The 20,916-nt window shown below is 40.5% G+C and overlaps 1 protein-coding gene across 4 annotated transcripts in view; it reads left to right on the top strand.

Moving 5' to 3' along the window:
• KLHL18 (kelch like family member 18) overlaps window positions 1-20,916 on the top strand; it is a 53,479-nt gene that overhangs the window by 16,877 nt on the left and 15,686 nt on the right. For 3 of the 4 annotated variants that reach the window (XR_014020945.1, XM_081285245.1, XM_081285246.1), the window contains exons 2-5: window positions 12,159-12,289; window positions 14,856-14,996; window positions 17,134-17,332; window positions 20,246-20,406. Coding sequence is in view for 3 of the 4 variants with exons in the window: in XM_081285245.1 (XP_081141371.1) it covers window positions 12,159-12,289; window positions 14,856-14,996; window positions 17,134-17,332; window positions 20,246-20,406 (632 nt within the window). In the remaining variant the exon portion in view is untranslated. Of the gene's footprint in view, window positions 1-2,771; window positions 2,875-12,158; window positions 12,290-14,855; window positions 14,997-17,133; window positions 17,333-20,245; window positions 20,407-20,916 lie in introns of those variants that run through there. The other variant, XM_081285247.1, reaches the window with a different exon arrangement.

The raw sequence follows: 20,916 nt of genomic DNA, 5'->3' as shown, positions 1-20,916 counted from the left end.
TAAATTTTTTATACTTACCACCAAACACAGTGGCCCATGCCTGTAATCCCAGCAACTAGGGCAGCAGAGGCAAGAGGATTAGAAGTTCAAGGCCAGCCTCAGCAATTTAACTGCCTCAAAATAATAAAAAGAACTGGGGATATAACTCAGTGGTAGAGCACCCCTGAGTTGAATTCCTCATACCTAAATAAATAAATAAATAAATAAATAAATCATAATGACTATGGAGCCTAAAGGAATTTTAAGGAATAGGTCATCCCTTCTGTTCTATTTATTTATTTTATTTCATTTGAGACAGGGTCTCCTTTGTTGTTCAGTTTGGTTTTGAATTCCTAAGCTGAAGTGAAACTTCCTTCTCCCACCAAGTAACAGGGACTATGGTACTTACTTCCAAACCCAGATCATTACTTTTCCATTTTATGGACTCATTTTTATGCACCAACTTCATAGCATTTATGACTCAATTTTATGCTTCAGTAAAATGATAGTTTATTATGCATTTTCAGCCTCCTTTATGACTGCATAAAAGCTTAGTCTTAGCCCCACTAATCCCAAGGGATTCTGTCTGTACAGCCTGGGCACTTAACTATTTGTTTTATTTATGTTAGTTGTGAGTTCCTTGAAAGTAGAAGCAATTGTGTCAACATGTTTTCCATCAAAGCAAAATGTATTCTGGATGTATCTTTTGCTTTCTTTGCAAACACCTCTATCAGATTACTCCCAACTCAGATTTTACCCGACTGCTCTTCCTGTTTGAATACACAGCTGGTTGAATATTGAGCCACCTGCATGTGACAGGAACAGAATTTGTGGTGTCACACTGCATTCTCCCTGTTGATCCAAAGATACCACCAGGGCAAGGCTGGAATGAAATATTTCCAGTCCTTTCAAGCAAAGAAATGGGAAGGGGTGTGTGTGTGTGTGTGTGTGTGTGTGTGTGTGTGAGAGGGGGGGGGGAGGGAGAGAGAGGGAGGGAGAAGGAGAGGGGATGAGGAGGGAGAACAAGTCAAAACTGAGGCAGACAATGAAGTATTCCAGATTTCTGGTTCCTTTTGTTTGCTCAAAGTCTTAAACTGTACTAACCAGAGGGACCTCAGAGCACCTCTGATGCAGGGGTTCCCATGCCACAGGGAATCCCTAGAATTATAACCCTCAAACCAATCCACATTTGTACCAATCTGTCAGCTAGATAAATATTTTTATGTGCATGTACAGTTACTTTTCAAAGATATATGGGTGCTACCACAGTAGAAATCAAGAGCTTTCCTAAATTCAAGTTGGGCTATTGTCATTAGCAGAACTACTGTCTTTTGAGAAACCTGGTTCAGTTAAAGCCCCTTATTTTGCAGATGAACAAACTGAGGCTCAGGGGTAGGGAAGAAATTTACGCAAGTCAAACAGAAAGGTAACAGCTGGCTTGGAAACTGGTGCAAGTTTGTCACATAACATATAGCTTGTGCTCTTGTCTCCTAAGATGGGCACAGCATAAAGAGATTGGCAAGTATTTTGATCTGTAAGGCTATGCTGTGTTTTCTAATATTGTCTAATAGAGTGATTAATTGAATAATATTTACCAGTATTCAGTGCTTCTTTTGAGAATCTCAAAAGTTTTTTCCTATTCTTTGCATGCCCCAATCAGTAATAATCTGTATTCTAACCTGGAAATCTGAGGCATGGTAAAATTGGACAGATTGCTTTTAACTATAATAGAGCTACACCTAAAATTCAGAGTTTTACCAGATACAGTGGCACACACCTGTAATCCCACTGATTAGGGAGGCTGAAGCAAGAGGATTACAAGTTTAAAGTCAGCCTCAGCAACCTAAGTAACTTGGCGAGACCCTGTCTCAAAATTTTAAAAATAAATAAATAAGTAAAAGGACTGAGGATGTAGCTCAGTGGTTAGTTGAGTTCAATCCTTGATACCAAGATAAATAAATAAATAAAATAATAATTATTATTATTATTATTATTCAGAGTTTTAATCTCTATACCTCATCAGGCTGAACTTGTATTTCAGTTATTTATGTCTTAGTCTTTGATGGTTGACACTCCTAGTTGAATGTAACAAAAACTTTTTTGTTAAGTCTCTGCTAAGTTCCTATCATTATGCTAGGTATTTTCATATATATCATTTAATGAGACCAAAATTGCAATTCTGAGGTCCCTCTTAGAAAAAGCTAAGTAGCTGCAGCGTGCTCCAGAGCCCATTCATCCAGTCATTTATTCATCCATTCACCATTATGAAGCACCTCTGTTTGTCAGGTTTGCAACAAGCTTTGAGTCACATCCTGTTATTTGCCAAATTACAGATGTATGCTTCCAAACAAGACCCAGGGTTGGCAGCAACATAAACTTGGTCTGCACAGGACAACAGTTTTTTCCTATTGACTCTTAAGGAAATTGGGGTGGCCTGGTGATTTGGTTCATATTGATCATTCTAGACTTTTATATTTGATCTTCTCAAAAACTCCTGAGAGGTCAAATAAGTAGGAATGATCTCATTTTATAAGTTTGCTAGCCAACTTGGAGGAGGCCTGCCTGAGGTAGCCACGCTGATGGAGCCTTCTAATGCTAGTATTTATGCCACAGTGCTATTCCTGCACTCTTCCCTACTTCCAGAGTCCTCCCTGCTTCTCTTCCCATACCCTTTCTTCCTTTCTGTATCTCTTTCTGTGTCACCTTCACAGGTTCATCTTCTGCTATGTGACCTTCAGATGCTGGAGTTCTTCAAGAATCATAATCCAAGACTCCTCACACTTCAAGCTCTCCCCCTAAGTGATCTCCTCCTGTCAACACTGATGATTGTCAAAAGTGTCGATTGAATCCAGATTCAACTTTGTGTTCCAGACTTACCCATCCTGTTCCTGCATGGTATTCTCTACTTGGATGTCTCCTACTCAGTGTCAGCTTTCAAAACTTTACTGGTTGACTACCATTGACTTTGTCCTTCTATGTGTATGGCACCCCCATGTATCAAGTCACAGGTCATAGTGAGTCTAAGTTCAGCACCTTTCTTGAGTCTGACCTCTTTTCCTTTCCCAACTCCACCAGCACCATCCAGGCTGAGCTCTTCTGTTTTCCTTCTCGACTGGGCAGTGGGCTTCTTGGCCTTGCTCCTTGCAGGCACTCTGCCCTTCCACTTCATGCTCCACCTCCACAGAGTGGCCTAATAAACTTGGAATTCCTTCCTTAATATTGTTCCCTGGTTTTCTAACATCTAACAGTAAGGTGTAGAAATTTTTAGTTGCCTTTTCGTTTTCTTCAACTTCATATCATAGCACTCTTCCTTTCATATCTGTACTAGAATTACAGAGGCCACTTTAACATTTATCAAAGTAATAGTTTGTTCATGATTTTAAAAGCCAAGTATAGTGGGATTACAACACATGTACACTTAAGTTTCCCATCTACTTTTAGGACCTAATCTCCCTCCCTTTCATATAACTCCACCAACTCTTTTAATTTCCCAAACAACATTGGTGACAAATATTAAAGGTACATGGGCTTAATAAGAAACAAATATGGAGGAAGCCTGTGGGGCGCAGGCATACTTCTGTCTCTGTCTTTAGCTTATACTATGCAGAGCCTTGCTGAAAAAGAGGTTCTGATATCTACCTTTTGTAGAACCAGTCACATGAATACTGAGTCTTTGCTGTGGTTTTAGTGGAAGTGGTTTGGTCTTCTCTATTTGAATTGATTTTTTTTTTCTTGGAAGCAAATTCAGGGGTATTGTACATACCAAAGGAGTTCTATGACTACCCCTAATTTGCTATGTAGTTGCTATTCATTGCAGATCATCTCACAGTGTTTAAATGGTGGGCACTGATAGTTATGATGCCTAAGTGATGGAGTGGCCATGGGCACTTGGCGTCTGTTGTACACGCAGGGAGATCTGATGTCCTGATCCAGCCTCACAGCTCTCAAGTGTGTTCATGAGTTTAGCTCTTTCAGAGTGCTTCATGTACATCAGATTCGTTTCTTTCCATCCTGTCTTGAACTTTGAACCTGACTCTTTCAAATAGTTTAAATTTACTGTCTGAATCCATTTCATTGATAATACTTTATAAGATGTTTTGTTTTGGAGGTAGGTATGTAACGAAGCAGGTTTAAAGGTAGGGATATGTGCCAAATGGTTTTCTGACAAACCAGTTATGTGTTTCTTATTGATTTTTTTCACTAAATTCTGTTGTATCAGTTCACATTTCTTTGCCATCTTACAGATTGGGAAGAGGGAGGATTTGAAATAACAGTGTATAATTCCTGATAAGTGGAAGAGTAGTCTTTGCATGAGTCTATGTACTTCTAGGTATTAATAATAGGGAACCTGCTTGCCCTCTTACAAAGCCATAGTTTATATTTTTTTTTAAAAAAAAAAGAGAGACAGAGAGAGAATTTTAATATTTATTTATTTTTTTAGTTCTTGGCGGACACAACATCTTTGTTGGTATGTGGTGCTGAGGATCGAACCGGGCCGCACGCATGCCAGGCGAGCACGCTACCGCTTGAGCCACATCCCCAGCCCTAGTTTACAATTTTACATCTGTAAAAAATATATATTTTTATTTCCTTCTTGCTTTGTATGTACTTTCTTCCTTTTCTTTCTTTCTTTTTTTTTTCTTTTTTGTTTTTAAACAGTACCAAAGGTGAATCCAGGGCCTTTCACATGCTAGGCAAGCACTCTACCACCAAGCTATATTCCCAACCCTTTTTATTTTGATACAGCGTTTTATCAAGTTGCCCAAGCTAGCCTCAAACTTGCAATTCTCCTGCCTCAGCCTCCCAAGAAGGTAGGATTATAGGCATGCAGCCAAAAAGCCCAACTTGTCCCCCTAACCCCTACTTAATGACCATTTTGAGTTAATTATAGAGTCACATTCAGTGGTAAGGCATAATACAAGGAAGTAACATGCACCTTTTACCCATTTTTCTCCCAGTGGTAGTATCTTGCGAAACTCTTGGGTCAGAGGAACTGAAAGTATAATATCATCACTGAGATATTGATACTGATGAAATCTACCGATTTATTCAGATTTCCTTAGTTTTAATCATTTATGTATATGTATGTGTTTAATTCTACACAGTTTAATCATATATGTAGGTATTTTATTCTTTTTTTAATATTTTTATTTTTTTTTACTTGTAGTTGGACACAATACCTTTGTTTTATTTATTTATTTTTATGTGCTGCTGAGGATCAAACCCAGGGTCTTGTACGTGCTAGACAAGCGCTCTACTGCTGAGCCACAACCCCAGCCCTAGGTATTTTATTCTTATTTTAAAGTTTTATTGTTTCTGTTTTTGTTTTTTGCTGTGTGCCTTGTTGGTGCATATCTGTAATCTCAGCAACTTGGGAAACTGAGGCAGGAGAATAACCAGTTCAAGGCCAGCCTGGGCAACATAACAAGACTCTGTCTAAAAATAAAAAGGGTTAAAAATTTAAAAAAAATAAAAATAAAAAGGGTTGGAATTTAGCTCTGTGGTAGAGAACTCCTGCATTCAGAAAAATAAAAATAAAAAATAAATTTTTAGGGCTGGGGATGTGGCTCAAGTGGTAGCGCGCTCGCCTGGCATGCGTGCGGCCCGGGTTCGATCCTCAGCACCACATACCAACAAAGATGTTGTGTCTGCCGAGAATTAAAAAATAAATATTAAAAATTCTCTCTCTCTCTCTCTCTCTCTCTCTCTCTCCCACTCTCTCTAAAATAAATAAATAAATAAATAAATTTTTAAATATTTTAATTGCTTGAGAACTGAAGCTGTGAGAAAAGATGTTAGCTACTAGATCATCCTCGAACTCTCAAACTTAATTTCTTCTCCTTCACATAATACTACTTGACTTTGGGCAAGCTACTGCATTTCCAAATCTTAGTTTCCTCTTCTATAAAATATGACTCACAGTAGCTACCTACTCTAGAGGGTTGCTATGAAGACTAAAATGGTAAAATGTGTACAAGAGGTACTTGGCATAGTCTATGGCATATAAAAAGATCACAATAAATGGTTATCTCATTATTTTAAGTAACATTTTTTTAATTAAGATTACAGGTGAGAGTATTTGGATTTTTAAAAGCTTTTCACAAAAGTGTAGTCACAGGATAGTAGAATTGGAAGATCCTTTGACTGGTCACATAGTTTTAGAACCAGTTCAGGAACACCCTAATCATTCTTAGGTGGTAGGTTCTTACTCTTTATGATAAACTAAAATCTGTCTCCTTTTAACTTCTAGATTTGCCCCCATCCTTCTAGGATTTTATTTTATTTATTTTTTATTTTTTTATTGGTTGTTCAAAAATTACAAAGCTCTTGACATATCATATTTCATACATTAGATTCAAGTGGGTTATGAACTCCCATTTTTACCCCAAATACAGATTGCAGAATCACATCGGTTACACATTCACATTTTTACATAATGCCATATTAGTAACTGTTGTATTCTGCTACCTTTCCTATCCTCTACTATCCCCCTCCCCTCCCCTCCCATCTTCTCTCTCTCTACCCCATCTACTGTAATTCATTTCTCTCCTTGTTTTTTTCCCATTCCCCTCACAACCTCTTATATGTAATTTTGTATAACAATGAGGGTCTCCTTCCATTTCCATGCAATTTCCCTTTTCTCTCCCTTTCCCTCCCACCTCATGTCTCTGTTTAATGTTAATCTTTTCCTCCTGATCTTCCTCCCTGCTCTGTTCTTAGTTGCTCTCATTATATCAAAGAAGACATTTGGCATTTGTTTTTTAGGGATTGGCTAGCTTCACTTAGCATAATCTGCTCTAGTGCCATCCATTTCCCTGCAAATTCCATGATTTTGTCATTTTTTAGTGCTGTGTAATACTCCATTGTGTATAAATGCCACATTTTTTTTATCCATTCATCTATTGAAGGGCATCTGGGTTGGTTCCACAGTCTAGCTATTGTGAATTGTGCTGCTATGAACATCGATGTGGCAGTATCCCTGTAGCATGCTCTTTTAAGGTCTTCAGAGAATAGTCTGAGAAGGGCAATAGCTGGGTCAAATGGTGGTTCCATTCCCAGCTTTCCCAGGAATCTCCATACTGCTTTCCAAATTGGCCGCACTAATTTGCAGTCCCACCAGCAATGTACAAGAGTACCCTTTTCCCCACATCCTCGCCAGCACTTGTTGTTGTTTGACTTCATAATGGCTGCCAATCTTACTGGAGTGAGATGGTATCTTAGGGTGGTTTTGAAAAACGATGGTTATCCTTCTAGGATTGGAGGACAACCATCATGTCCCCTTCAGCCATTCCTTATAAGATAGGTTTCCAGACCCTTCCGTAGCTTGGTCTAACTAAGAAGAAAGAGGATTTGTATTTCAGAATCCTAGAGTACCTCCAGATTAGGAAACACCAGATACTGAAAACAGGAACAGAAGTTGAACATCTATATTAAAAGCAGTTAGAGGCCGATAGCCCTCTCAGGAGGCAGGAGTTTTAGTCTTAGACATTGAACCTGAGGCTCTGAATGTAGGCTACCACACAGGAGGTTGAGAGGGGAAGCAAAACTGAAAGCAGGACTTTAAGATAAAGTTCTAAATAGTGAATGGTAGCACCATCCCCTTTGTCACCCAGTTTCTAGAATATCTGCTGCAGGTATTCTCATACAAGAGATTGGAAAAGATACTAATATTTCCAGGGGTCTCCAACAGAAGGTCAGACCTTGTCTGATCATCCTAATGTGAAGCCCACAAATTGACAAGTGTATCCACCTACACAGAGCTTTCAAACATCTTTAAAAGTATCAACAGATAGCCAAGTGTCACTAGGCATCGAAAGAAACCTCTAACAAAGGTTAGTTCAAAACAGATGGACAAGAAAATAATTCAAAGGAAACAGTAAAAGCAGGATGGAAAAGAAGGGAAAACATTTACTATATAATATACTAACAGAAAATCTCACATTGATAGACAAACAAGATTCTTTAAAAAAAAAAGGAACATTACAAAAATAAGAAAGACTTCTTGAAAGTTAAAAATATATATGAGAAAAACTACAACCCAGAATGATTGCAAGATAAAGAAGTTCCTAAATAATAGAGTAAAGGAAAGAGATGGAAAATAGGCAAGAACAGTTCAGAAAACGATAGGATTATTCCAAGAGATCCAACACTTGGCTAATAGAAGTTTAGGACAAGAAAATAAAGACAATAGAGGAGAGTAAATTATCAAAGAAGCTATATGAAAATATTTTCCCAGAACTGAAATAATATCTATAGATTAATAGAGCACAATATATGGGGGGGGGTGGACAGCAAGGTACAATACTTGTGAAATTTCAGAACTCCAAGAATAGAAAGTTCTAAAAGCTTCTAGAGAGAATACTCAGGGTTAGTATTCAGAACGGTATTAGATATACAAAAGCAACAAATTTAAGTCACCTTCAAAATTCTTACAGAAAACTGGGGCATGGTGGCTCACATCTGTAATCCCAGTGGTTCGGGTGGCTGAAACAGGAGGATTACAAGTTCAAAGCCAGCCTCAGCAACAGTGAAGTGCGAAACAACTCAGTGAAACCCTCTCTAAATAAAATACAATACAAAATAGGGCTGGGGATGTGGCTCAGTGGTTGAGTGCCCCTGAGTTCAATCTCTTTTACCAAAAGAAAAAAATTCCTAGTTCAAATTTTTTTTGACCAATAGACTGTCACCCAAGATGAAGGGTAGCAAAGACATTCTTAGACAAACTGTGCATATAACCCCTACAAGAAGACCCTGTCCTCCAGAATAGGTAAATAAATAAGGAAGGGAAGTGAAGAGGATCCAGGAAACTGGGGCTCCATTACAGGTTAGGAAAAGGAAACCCCCAGGAGGAGGAAGTTCTAGCAGAGAAGTCTCTAGAAATAGACAACTAACTGATAGAGTATCCAGTTGAACAAATAAAGAGGAGTTCACTAAGAGGGAAAATCATATCATACAGAAAAAGAAATATAGTCATGGTTCACAACTTGGCTTGATGAAAAATAATATTCAGACCTAATCACCTCTTAATTTAATCAAAGTTTGACCTAATTATAATTGGAAAGATAGAGTTTGTTGGATAGTATATAAAGAGGATGTCAGAACAGACTCTTAATATTCCATAACAGCAATTAAACTAGCAATGTAATTTTGCTGCATAACAATTACCAAAACTTAATGACATAAAACAACAGGTATTGATTACCTCAAAGTTTCCCTAAAGAATACAGAAACTGAGGCTGGGATTCTGGCTCAGTGGCAGAGCGCTTACCTGCACATATGGAGGCACTGGGTTCGATCCTCAGCACCACATAAAAATAAATAAAATAAAGGTATCATGTCCATCTACAACTAAAAAGTTATTTTAAAAAATACAGAAACCATTTAGAGGTCTCTCATGAGGTTATAGTCCAGACATCAGTCACAGCTGAAGTCATCTGAGGCTTGACTGGCTAGAGGCTCTAATTCCAAGCTCAGATAGGTGGCTGGAGGAGGAGGCTTTAGTTCCTCTTCATAGGGCCCTCCGCTTAGGCTGTGTAGTCCAGCTTCCTTTGGAGTAAGTGACCCAGGAGAGACATTAAGAGGAATTTCAGTTTCCTTTTTCAACTTACTCATTTTTTTTTTTTTTTAGTTGTCATTGGACCTTTATTTACTTTTATGTGGTGCTAAGAATCAAACTCAGAGCCTTACACATGCTAGGCAAGCGCTCTACCATTGTGCTACAACCCCAGCCTACTCAACCTACTCTTGAAGATCACTTCTGCTGTATTCTATTAGTTACATACACTAACCATGATGCATTGTGGGAAAGAACTGCATAAGAATGTGAATACCTAGAGGCAGTGTCATTGGAGGCTATTTGGAGCTGGCTGCCACAGGAGATATCTTTAAGTGAAAATTCAAGAAGTAACATTTTGGCATATTATTTAGAAAGGTGAAACTAAATCCCAGAAGAAGGAAGTTCCTGGGAGCAGGATTCAGGAGTGGACTCAGACTGCTATTTTTCATTATGTATCTTCTAGAGCAACTTTGAGAAATGTATTATTGTATTATTGTGATTTTTTAAAAAATTACAATAGAATCCCTAAGCATGTATCCCCAGCAAGGTAGTAAGATTAGTACCTGAAGAACTAATAGAATTTGAGTCTGATAAGGATCCTTTGGCATTTGCAAGATTGTGTTTATGATCTTGAAGGGCTGTTTACAGATAATAAGATAATAATTAAGTCAAAGAAGACATAGTGATGGCCAGGCATGGTGGCTCATGCCTGTTATCCCAGCAGCTTGGGAGGCTGAGGGAGGAGGATCGCAAGTTCAGAGCCAGCCTCAGGAACTTAGGGAGGCCCTAAGCAACTTAGTGAGATCCTGTCTCAAAATTAAAAATCAAGAAAAAGGGCTAGGGGGGCTGAGATTGGGGCTCAGCAGTAGAGCGCCCGCCTAGCACAGGCCGGACCTGGGTTCGATCCTCAGCACCACATAAAAATAAAGGCATTGTATTGTGTCCATATACACCTAAAAAATAAATATTTAAAAAAAAAAAAAGAAAAAGGGCTGGGGATGTGACTCAGTAGTTAAGCACTTCTGGATTCAATCCCTAGTACCAAAAAATAAAAATAAAAACAAGAAAAGGAAGAGGAAGATGATAACATAATGATGGAACTTGAACTGGAATCCTTGAGTAAATGTGACGGAGATGAGCATCAAGTAGTGAGATGCCCTGGCATTTCTGTAACATGGAACCTGAGAAAAGTGGGATGGAAATGCTGTTTTGCTGTTTCTAGAGAACAGAAAGTTCTTAAGTGGAAATGTTTATATAGCTTGGAGCTATAAATGGTAAAGCTTATTGAAGGGAATAGCCTTTTGGCAGATAGTTGTGAAACACTTTATAGAATTCTTCAGGCATGTGTCTGTTAGTGTTTGTTACAAATTGGGAGAGAGAGTTGGCTTCTGTCCCTTTGGGCTATACAGATCACTGACCTGTCTGCAACACAGTTCATTCCTGCTGGCTGCTATCAGAGTTATTTTTTTTTTTTTTAAAGAGAGAGGGAGAGAGAGAGAATTTTAATATTTATTTTTTAGTTCTCGGCGGACACAACATCTTTGTTGGTATGTGGTGCTGAGGATCGAACCCGGGCCACACGCATGCCAGGCGAGCGCGCTACCGCTTGAGCCACATCCCCAGCCCCAGAGTTATTTTTTGCAGAGGTGCTGTGGACTGTTCCTTGTCTACCACAGCCTGCTTGGTGCCCCAGCACCCCCTACCCACCCACCACCGCCAACTTTTGAGCCTATGGTGCATCATGCTCTGTCATTGGTCTTCACAAACAGCCCCTATTCAAGTCTGGTCTCATTTCTCCTCATCTCTACCTCCACTATATATTTACTTTTATTGAAGAACATACTGTTAGGAGCTCCAGTGTTCTTGGACAGTTTGTGTATTCTCTCTGCCACCTCCTTCTGCCTCCTCCTCTTTCACCTTCCCCTCCTCCTCTTCCTCCTCCTCCTCCTTCTTCTATTTTTGGTACTAGGGGAACTGAACCATTGAGCCATATCCCCAGTCCATTTTTTTTATTTGTTGAGACAGGGTCTTGCTAAGTTGCTTAGGGCCTTACTAATTGCTGAGACTGGCTTTGAACTTGTGATCCTCCTGCCTCAGCCTCCCAGGTCACTGGGGTTACAGGTGTGTGCCACCATACCTAGCATCCATCTTCCTTCCAATAAAACTGAGGTTGCGATTAGCATTGAAGGAGTCAGGTATTTGAGTTGGTTGAGGAGTTGAGAGGGATACACTGGAGAATGCCATTAAAGTAAAAACTTATCACTGGAAGCATTCAGGCTTACATTTTTAATCATTTAACACCTCATTAAAATGCATTGTTGGTTTGGGGTTGTGGCTCAGAGGTTGAGCGCTTGCCTACCATGCATGAGGCACTGGGTTTGATCCTTAGCACCACATAAAAATAAAATAAAGTTACTGTGTCCATCTATAACTAAAAAAATAAGTATTTTTTAAATGAATTGTTTACATTCTTCTACTGTATGTTGAATTTAAAATATTTCCAGGTCTTCATCATAAACCTTGATTGTGATGCAATGGGCAAAGGGGTAAGCTGTGGGAGGGCCAAATTGGGATTTTATGTTTGCATTCCTCAATATGTCTTTGTATTTTATTTTGCCCACAGATCGGGGACCACAAATTCAGTGCTCACCGGATCGTCTTAGCAGCCTCCATCCCGTACTTCCATGCTATGTTTACAAATGATATGATGGAGTGCAAGCAGGATGAGATTGTAATGCAAGGAATGGATCCAAGGTATTAAATCCTGCTATTAGGATTTTTTTTTTCCTCATATATTTCAACCAGATATTTCATTGATCTGGTTCACCATTAGGATTTACCAGCTGCTTTCCAGGCACAATTTTACCCTATGCTTGGGACCATTTGAGGACCTGTATCATATAACAGGATATGGTATCTAAGAACGCATCTTCATACAGATAATAGATGATTAGTAAACACATTAGAATCTCAGCCAGTGGCTTGAGACAGAATTCAAATGAAGGGAATTTTAAGGAAATACTTTTTCCCTCCTCCTTTATTGCCTTTAATGTGTTGCTGAGTCCACCCCAAGGGCAGATTTTTTTTTTTTTAATGTGGTACTGAGGATTAGAACCCAGGGCCTTGTGCATGCAAGACATGCACTCTGCCAACTGAGCTATATCCCCAGTCCCCATGAAGGAGTTTTGATGTTATTTTTACTCTACTATTAAAGTCCAAGATATTTTTATAAGTTGGGGCTGGATATCAGTTTGATAGTGTATTACTCTCTATACTTTTTTGAGCTAACTATTTATTAGCTGGCAAAATAATTCTTCCAATAAATATCTTCATTTACTTTCCTTCTCGGTATTCTAGAAAAGTATTCATTAAAACTTTCTACAATGATGGAAATGGTCTTTTTGTGCTGTCCAAAATGGTAGCCACTGGCCACAGATGGCTGTTGAGCTCTTGAAATGTGACTAGTAAGACAGAGGAACTGAATTTTAAATTTGATTTTAATTTAAGTAGTCATGTGTAATGACTATTGTATTGGACAATAGGTCTAGAATATGGCAGAATTTTATGGTTATTTGATGGATCAAAAAATTAAAGCCCCAGCCCAAGGTTATCCCATTAGCTAGTAACATATGATTATATGTTACCTCATCTCTTAATCTTAATAGTGGTGAGACCTAGGGAAAGGGAATCTAGGAGAAAGTGTGTCACCTCTGGATGATTGGGGATAATCTGTACCTACTGCAAGACAGGAATCTCAGGCCACTACTAGTAAGGAAAGACAGCAGTGGGTCTCCAGGGCAGTTGTGCACTCTTCTCTGAGGTCTGTGTCTGAACAAGCCATGCTGAGTTCTGTGTACATCCAAGTGCTTCATCAACAGAAACTGACTGAGCATCTATGGTATGCACAGTTTGAGGCAAGTACATAAATGGTATGGCTGGGAGTGAACATGGTATAAGAAAAGTAAAGCAGAGTACAGGTTAATGAATGATGGGTGGAGTCATTTCAGAGCGACCAGGTGGTAGGGTGATATTTGATCCAAGACCTTAACTGAGGTAAGAAAATGAGCCAAATGGGAGAACAGCCCTCCAAACAAAAGGAGCAGCCAGTGCAAAAGATCTGAGGTGAGAGTGTGTACAGGTTGTTGGAACAGAGCACAAAAGGAAAAGAGTAGGGGCTGGGGATGTGGCTCAAGCAGTAGCGCGCTCGCCTGGCATGCACGGGGCGCTGGGTTCGATCCTCAGCACCACATAAAAATAAAATAAAGATGCTGTGTCTGCCAAAAACTGAAAAATAAATATTTTTTTTTTTTTAAAAAAGGAAAAGAGTAGAAGGTAATGAGGTCAGAGAGATAGAGAGGGGTCAGAACTCATCCAGCCCTATGGCTGAATTTAACTTTGATTCTCAGTGTGAACTGGAGGCAAATAAATAAATAAATACATTGAAGTCTCATTCTAGAAATTTACCTCCAAACAATAATAATAATCTAAAACATAATGGCAATGAGACAGTAACCACTATGATGCCTACCAGTAACGGCAATTAATTGTAGCACATTTCCAATGTTGAAATATCATATAGCAGCTACCAAAAATAATAAACATGAAGCCAGCATAGCAATATAAGAAAGGGTTTGATAAGTATTTTATGATTATAGCCATATAATTTGTGCATATAGGTAAACAGAGACTGAAAACAAACTTTGAAACGGTCACCGTTGACATTTTCAATAGTGAGTTTGTGAATAATTTTCTTTTTTTAAAAATTTTAATCAATTAATTAAATTTTTTTTTTAAAGAGTGAGAGAGGAGAGAGAGAGAGAAAGAATTTTTAATATTTATTTTTTAGTTCTCGGCGGACATAACATCTTTGTTGGTATGTGGTGCTGAGGATCGAACCCGGGCCGCATGCATGCCAGGCGAGCGCGCTACCGCTTGAGCCACATCCCCAGCTCCAATTAATTTATTTTTAATTGTAGATGGACACAATATTTTTTATTCATTTATTTTTCTGTGGTGCTGAGAATCTATCCCAGTGCCTCACGCTTGCAAGGCAAGTGCTCTACCACTGAGCTACCACCCTAACCTAGATAATTTTTCTGCAGTAAAATTATTTGAACAATGAAGACAGCTAAGTAAAGCGAGTCTTTGGCTGTGTTGAAGTAGTTATTTCACTTAGAGTCTCAAAGGACATGGGTAAATGGATTTTTACACAGGGCACATCTGTTGTCCAGGTAGTCAGATCAGTTCATTAGGCTGGAGTCACCTGTGGGACAATACTCCTCTCTGAAGAACTTCTCATGGCTTTCCTTCTTTCCTTTAGTGCCCTGGAGGCTCTGATCAACTTTGCTTATAACGGCAACCTTGCCATTGACCAGCAAAATGTCCAGTCATTGCTCATGGGAGCAAGTTTCCTGCAGCTGCAAAGCATCAAAGACGCCTGCTGCACATTCCTCAGAGAACGGTGAGGTGGTGTAGTGGGGAGCATGGTCATCCCCTTTCTAAAATCCCTGCCAGTTTGCTGTCCTTGGTGCATATAGCATTTATGAAGTGGGTGAAGTGAGAGAGAAGGTTACTCTGCAGAGATGACAGTTCTTGAAATCACTACCAAACAGTGCCCACCTCTTTGAGATCAGCCTTTGCAGAACACAGTTTGCCGTGTCTGCCCTCTCCCTTGTTGTGACATGTTCCTCTTTTCATCTTCCCTCTCCAATATGATCAACATGGAAATTAGCTAATTTAGCTAATTTTCTCACTAAACTAATTCATTCATTATTATTCCATAACCATCTCCATCTTTGTTTGGCTACTTCCTCCTCCTTAAATTTCTTAAACTTCCTGCCTTCCCTTTTAGGCTCTTTAGAGCCCACCCACATTTCACCTCCTATAATTCTCTGTCTCCCTTCATCTACTGGGAGCAATCATTATAATTTTTTTTTAGGATAAAGACCATGGATCATTTCCCTGCTCATTTCTGGTGCTTGGCAATGGGCTTCATGGTTCTCCCTTGACCTTGTAACATAACAAATAAGAAGGCTTTTTCTCTCCCCTCTCAGGAGGCTGAGCAGCCTCGTCATAAGGTAAAGGTCTTTTAACCACCAGAGGTTTGAGGGTGAGGGTTAATTCTAGGCCACATACACACAGGGTGGAACTGAAAGAGCATCTCTCTGCATGTTGCTCTCCTAGGCCAGCCTTCACCTGAGCCTCCTCTGATCACCGGGTCCCTTGCCTTAAGACCAGTATTCCTTCTGCCTCAGCTCTGCCATTTTGAACCTCATCACCTGTTAGAGCTGACCTCCCCTTCCCTATTCCTACTCTACCAACTCAAGTGGCTGCTATGTGGACCCAACCTGCTGTCCTCATTTTGTCTGTGTGGTACTCACAAGCATGTGTGCTTTTAGTCATGATAACTGGTAGTGATGCCTCACATATAGGGGCATTCATCTGCTAGGTGAAAGGTGAATGTTTTCAATGGTACCATATCTGGTTTTGTAGATGGAGACTTAATAGTGACAGTGTAGCTCCAGAGCCAGGCTTGTGCCTGCCTTGGGATGACTTCTGGGTCAGGCTGGAGGAGTACATGGGGATATGTAGGATACAACTATCTTTCCTATTCATTTCTTTCTTTTTTTTAATATTTTTTTTTTAGTTGTAGGTGGATACAATACCTTTATTTTATTTTTATGTGGTGCTGAGGATTGAATCCAGTGCCTTCCACATACATGTGAGGCGAGAACTCTACCACAGAGCCACAGCCCCAGCCCTTTCCTATTCATTTCTATGTTTAAGGACACAGACCAGTTTTCAAGTTCTTCAAGTTCCCATAAAACTTGAAGAACGGTTTGTTCTTGAAGGATTAAGTTGGCTGTTCTCACAGCTTTGCCAAGGGACAACAGCACCACCTAGGGGCTTTCAAGGTCTTCACTTTCAACAGTGAATTCAGACACTAGTAGACACTAAAAGATGCTGAACGGTGATTATAGGCGAGTACAGGCCTAGTGATCTGTGTCCAGGTGGAATGGGCTCTTGGGAAGTCTTGTGCAGTAACTGTCAGAGAAGGGGGCAGGAGAGCCATGTGCTGGGAAACCCGTCTGCCACATACAGCTGCTGCTGTTCCTGGTTGACGGTCTAGAGCATTACCCTACCTCTGGTCACCAAGAAAAGGCCCTGAAGTTGTAGAATGAGTTTAAACCATGGGGAGAGATGATGCTTCTAACATTGGGATTCTTTTTTTAGACAGACAAAGTTTCTGTGGACCTAACTCTTCAGAGAACTGAAGAGTTACGTCCACAGAGCCTTTGTCTGTCTACAACTTCAGGGCCTTCTCTGATAGTTACCTCACAAGACTTCCCGAGAGCCCATTCCACCTTGAAGCAGATCACCAGGTCCAAGAAGCAAAGGCCTTTGAGGATAATCCATCTTTATTTTATACTTTTGATGTTGAGTACCAGAGAGGTGCACCTGGTGTCACAAGGGGTTTCCAATAAAATTGAGGCCAAATTTTTTTTTATTCTGTACCTCTACCCAGAACCACCCTTAGAATAATCAAACATTCTTCTTGCCTCTGGTTTTTTTCTTTTCATCTGTTCTTATGCCAAAAGGCTTCACCCAAAAAATTGCCTGGGTGTGCGCCAGTTTGCAGAGACAATGATGTGTGCCGTGCTGTATGACGCAGCCAACAGCTTCATCCACCAGCACTTTGTGGAGGTGTCCATGTCGGAAGAGTTCCTAGCCCTGCCCTTGGAGGATGTGCTCGAGCTCCTGTCCCGGGATGAGCTGAATGTAAAGTCAGAGGAACAGGTCGGTGACACAGTGGCAGTTTGCACAGGTTACACAGTGGATGCTCTTCTTTCCATCAGTGTTTTCTGTTATTTTCTTTCTCACAAAATTAAGATCATGACATATAGACAGATAGTTTTATTATAAGTATTTTTCATGAAAATTTTTCGCATATTTTAGTGTCTAAATAATATTCTGTTTATTTTATCAACCCCACTTTCTTCCCTTATTCTTGGGTATTTGGGCTATTTTCAGTATTTACTATCAGAAATGATATTGCCATGAACTGGATATAATAAGCTTAGATAATTTTGTGAAAGAGTATTATTCTGAGGAAGAGGATAACATTGTGGCAGTCAGGAGAGGTTTGTTTTTCTTAAGGTGGAAGAAATTACTACATACTTGACTCTGATGGGACTTTTCCAGAAGAGACAAGAACAGGTAGAGAAATGGAAGAATAGTTACTAGGTGATATTTTAGAGTGAAAAGAGACAGAGTTTAGGGCAAGGAATGTGTATTTGATAGGAGCACTGCCATCCACACCCAGATGCAGGGAGGAGAGGTTGGGGTGCACACACCCAGGTACAGCAGAGGGAGATGCTTTTTTTTTTTGAGATGCTGCTTCTTATTGGCATTCTCTTCTGAGGAAGGTGAGGAGAGATGAAAGGATATGAAGCAGTCTTCTATGGGAGAGTAAATGGACACTGCCAGGCAGATGAAGAGGGCTTGATAGGAAGCATTTTTTTAATTTTATTATTATTTTGGGGGGTACTGAGGATTGAACCCAGAGATGCTTTACCACTGAGCCACATCTCCAGCCTTTTTCTTATTTTAAGATGCGGTCTCACTAAGTTGCTAAGGCTGGCCTTGAACTTGCAATCCTCCTGCTTCAGTCTCCTATGCCACTGGAATTAAAGGTGTGCACCACTACACCTGGTGATAGGAAGCAGTTTTGTGGGGTTGGGGATATAGCTCAGTTGGTAGAGTGCTTGCAAAAGGCCCTGGGTTCAATCTCCAGCATCACAAAAAAAAAAAAAAAAAAAAAAACCAAAAAAAAAAAAACAAGAAGAAGCAGCAGCAGCAGCAGATTTGGGGCTATAGCTGTAGCCCAGTGGCAAAGCACTTGCCTACCATGCACAAGGCACTGGGTTTGATTCTCAGCACCACATAAAAATTAACAAAGAAAATAAAGGCATTTTGTTTATCTACAAATACCAAAAAAAATTAATTAAAAAAAGAAAAAGAAGCAAATTTATAGTAAAATTTTTAAAATAAACTGATCAGCTCCATTGTGTGGTCAGCCACATGTACTGATATCAGTACAGAACAGGGTTGAGTTGAACTTGAAGAACTAGATCTTACTGGGTTAGAGATCTTTTTTTCCAGATGAGTGTAACTGAGAGAGGAATGTGGCATGAGAATTGGGGGCACCTACATAATAACCCATGGAGCCCATGCTGGTGGAGAGACAAGGAAATAGGCTAGATATGGGGAGCTGAGAAGGAGGTAGGGGAACAGTGTCAAAGACTGATGGGAGTCAATTCCTGAACTGAAGGGTTGAGGTGGTGATTAGTGCTCATTTACTTGAAACTGTGGAAGACAGGAAGCTCTTGATAAAACCAGTTATAGTCCTCAGGGAAGGTGAGGCTATTGGCAGAGAGAGGTTCGGGCAACCACAGGATCCTCCAAGGACAAAGTAGACAGATCTTATTGGAATGGTTCAGGAAAACTAAAATGAGAACATAGGGTGTTGGTAGCCAGAGAGGAACAAAAGACAATGCTTTCTGTTCCTGAGGCATTGTGCAAGTTGCCTTAAGAGAATGATGAGTAGCTGTCATATCTGGGTACAGGGTGGGGAGGGCTGGCAGTGAAGGGCATTGAGTGTGAGAATAAGGAGTTTGGACCTGGCCCTGCAGGCACCAAGATCTTCACTGCCGAAAGGCCTCTGTCTTTGGTCAATAGAGAAGTCTAACCAAAGGCCAAGCCCCTTGGGATATTTGATTGAATATCAAATATTGACGTGGCCTTGACGTGGCCTGCCGTGGAGCTGGGCTTCACCAGGAGCCCCAAGTCTGGGAGGAAAACTGTTGCATGTTAGGCACAACTTATCTAATTTCCTGAATGTCTAAGAGTCCTTGACTCCTGGATATTAATTAGTGATTGGAAGTGACCCCTGGGTTTGGCAGTATGGGCACCATCATTTAGAAGGGAAGAGTGGAGCCTTATTCCAAGAATAGGATATTCTCTCCCTAGCTCTTCTGCTAATTAGTATGACTGAGGCAGCTCACATTTATTTGAGTGATGCATTGTAAGGGCTCTAAGTTTTTTTTTTTTAACACCTTTATTTTATTTATTTATTTTTATGTGGTGCTGAGGATCGAACCCAAGGTCTCGCTTTACCTCTGAGCCACAACCCAGCCCAGTTTTTAAAGGGAGATAATTTTGTGGCTGGGGCCATTAAGGAAGGACCCTTGGAGAGCATGGATCTCAAGCTAGGCCTTAGAGAAAGGAGAGAAACATTTAGACAAAAAGGAGGAGAGGAGAGGACATTCTAGGAGATGTTCACAGAACAGGGGAATCAGGGCCCAGCTTAGCTAGAGTAGAGGGAGGTGTAGAGGGAGTTTAGAGGGGGTAGGGTACAGGAGCAGCAGGAAAGGAGAGAAACAGGCATTTTGTTGTGATGCAGGAATGAAAATTGTATCATTGACAGTTTGTCATTAGGAAATCATAATGAAATCTAGGAAGCTGTTAGAATAACAGTTTGCATTACAAAAGACTGGGCCAAATAGAGTAGCTGGGAGTTGGAGAAAGAGCAGTAGATTCAGGAGACAACTAGGAGGAAACGTTGATGGGTTTCAGTATAGGAAGTGGAGGGCTTGAGATTGGGGGTAGGGGTGTATCCTCTGAGTTGCTGCCACAACACCCATTCTTTAGGTCTTTGAAGCTGCATTGGCCTGGGTCAGATATGACCGGGAACAGAGGGGGCCCTGCCTGCCAGAGCTGCTGTCCAATATTCGCCTGCCTCTCTGCCGGCCCCAGTTCCTGTCGGATCGAGTGCAGCAAGATGACCTGGTGCGTTGCTGCCACAAATGCAGGTGAGCAAGGGCAGACTTGCACAGGACAATGCTGAGGGTCTATGCAGAGAAGAGGATTTGGCCACCTAGTCCAGCTCAGGGGAGGAAGGATTTGGAGTGTTCTAATTCATGGCACACAGATTGATCTGTCCTCTGTCTAGAATGGAAGAGGAAGTGGAAGGAGCCTGAGTCTTACACTGTGGGCAGAAAAATGTACATGTGAGAGCATCAAGGCAGAAGGGCTTTTCTCCCCTAAATTATCTGAGTATACTCCAGCGTCTTCATCCACTGAGCTCTTGTGAGTGTACAAGCAATCTATACTCCCTGCCCTGGCCCTGCCCGTACTGGTGGTACAAATGGGACTTCCTGCGGCTCTTAACCCTTTCAGTAAATATGGGTCAGTGCACTGTCCTGCTGTGGGTGTAGGCTTTGCATCTAAGTGATGGGTGAGGGGAGGACAAATTACTGGCATGGGACACTTCTGTCCAGAGAAAAGCACTGATGACATGACGTAGTGTATAAAATTAGAGC

The sequence above is a fragment of the Spermophilus citellus genome (genome assembly GCF_964194105.1).
Source record: "Spermophilus citellus genome assembly, chromosome: 3".
NCBI lineage: Eukaryota > Metazoa > Chordata > Mammalia > Rodentia > Sciuridae > Spermophilus > Spermophilus citellus.
This window is presented reverse-complemented; position numbering and strand designations above follow the sequence as displayed.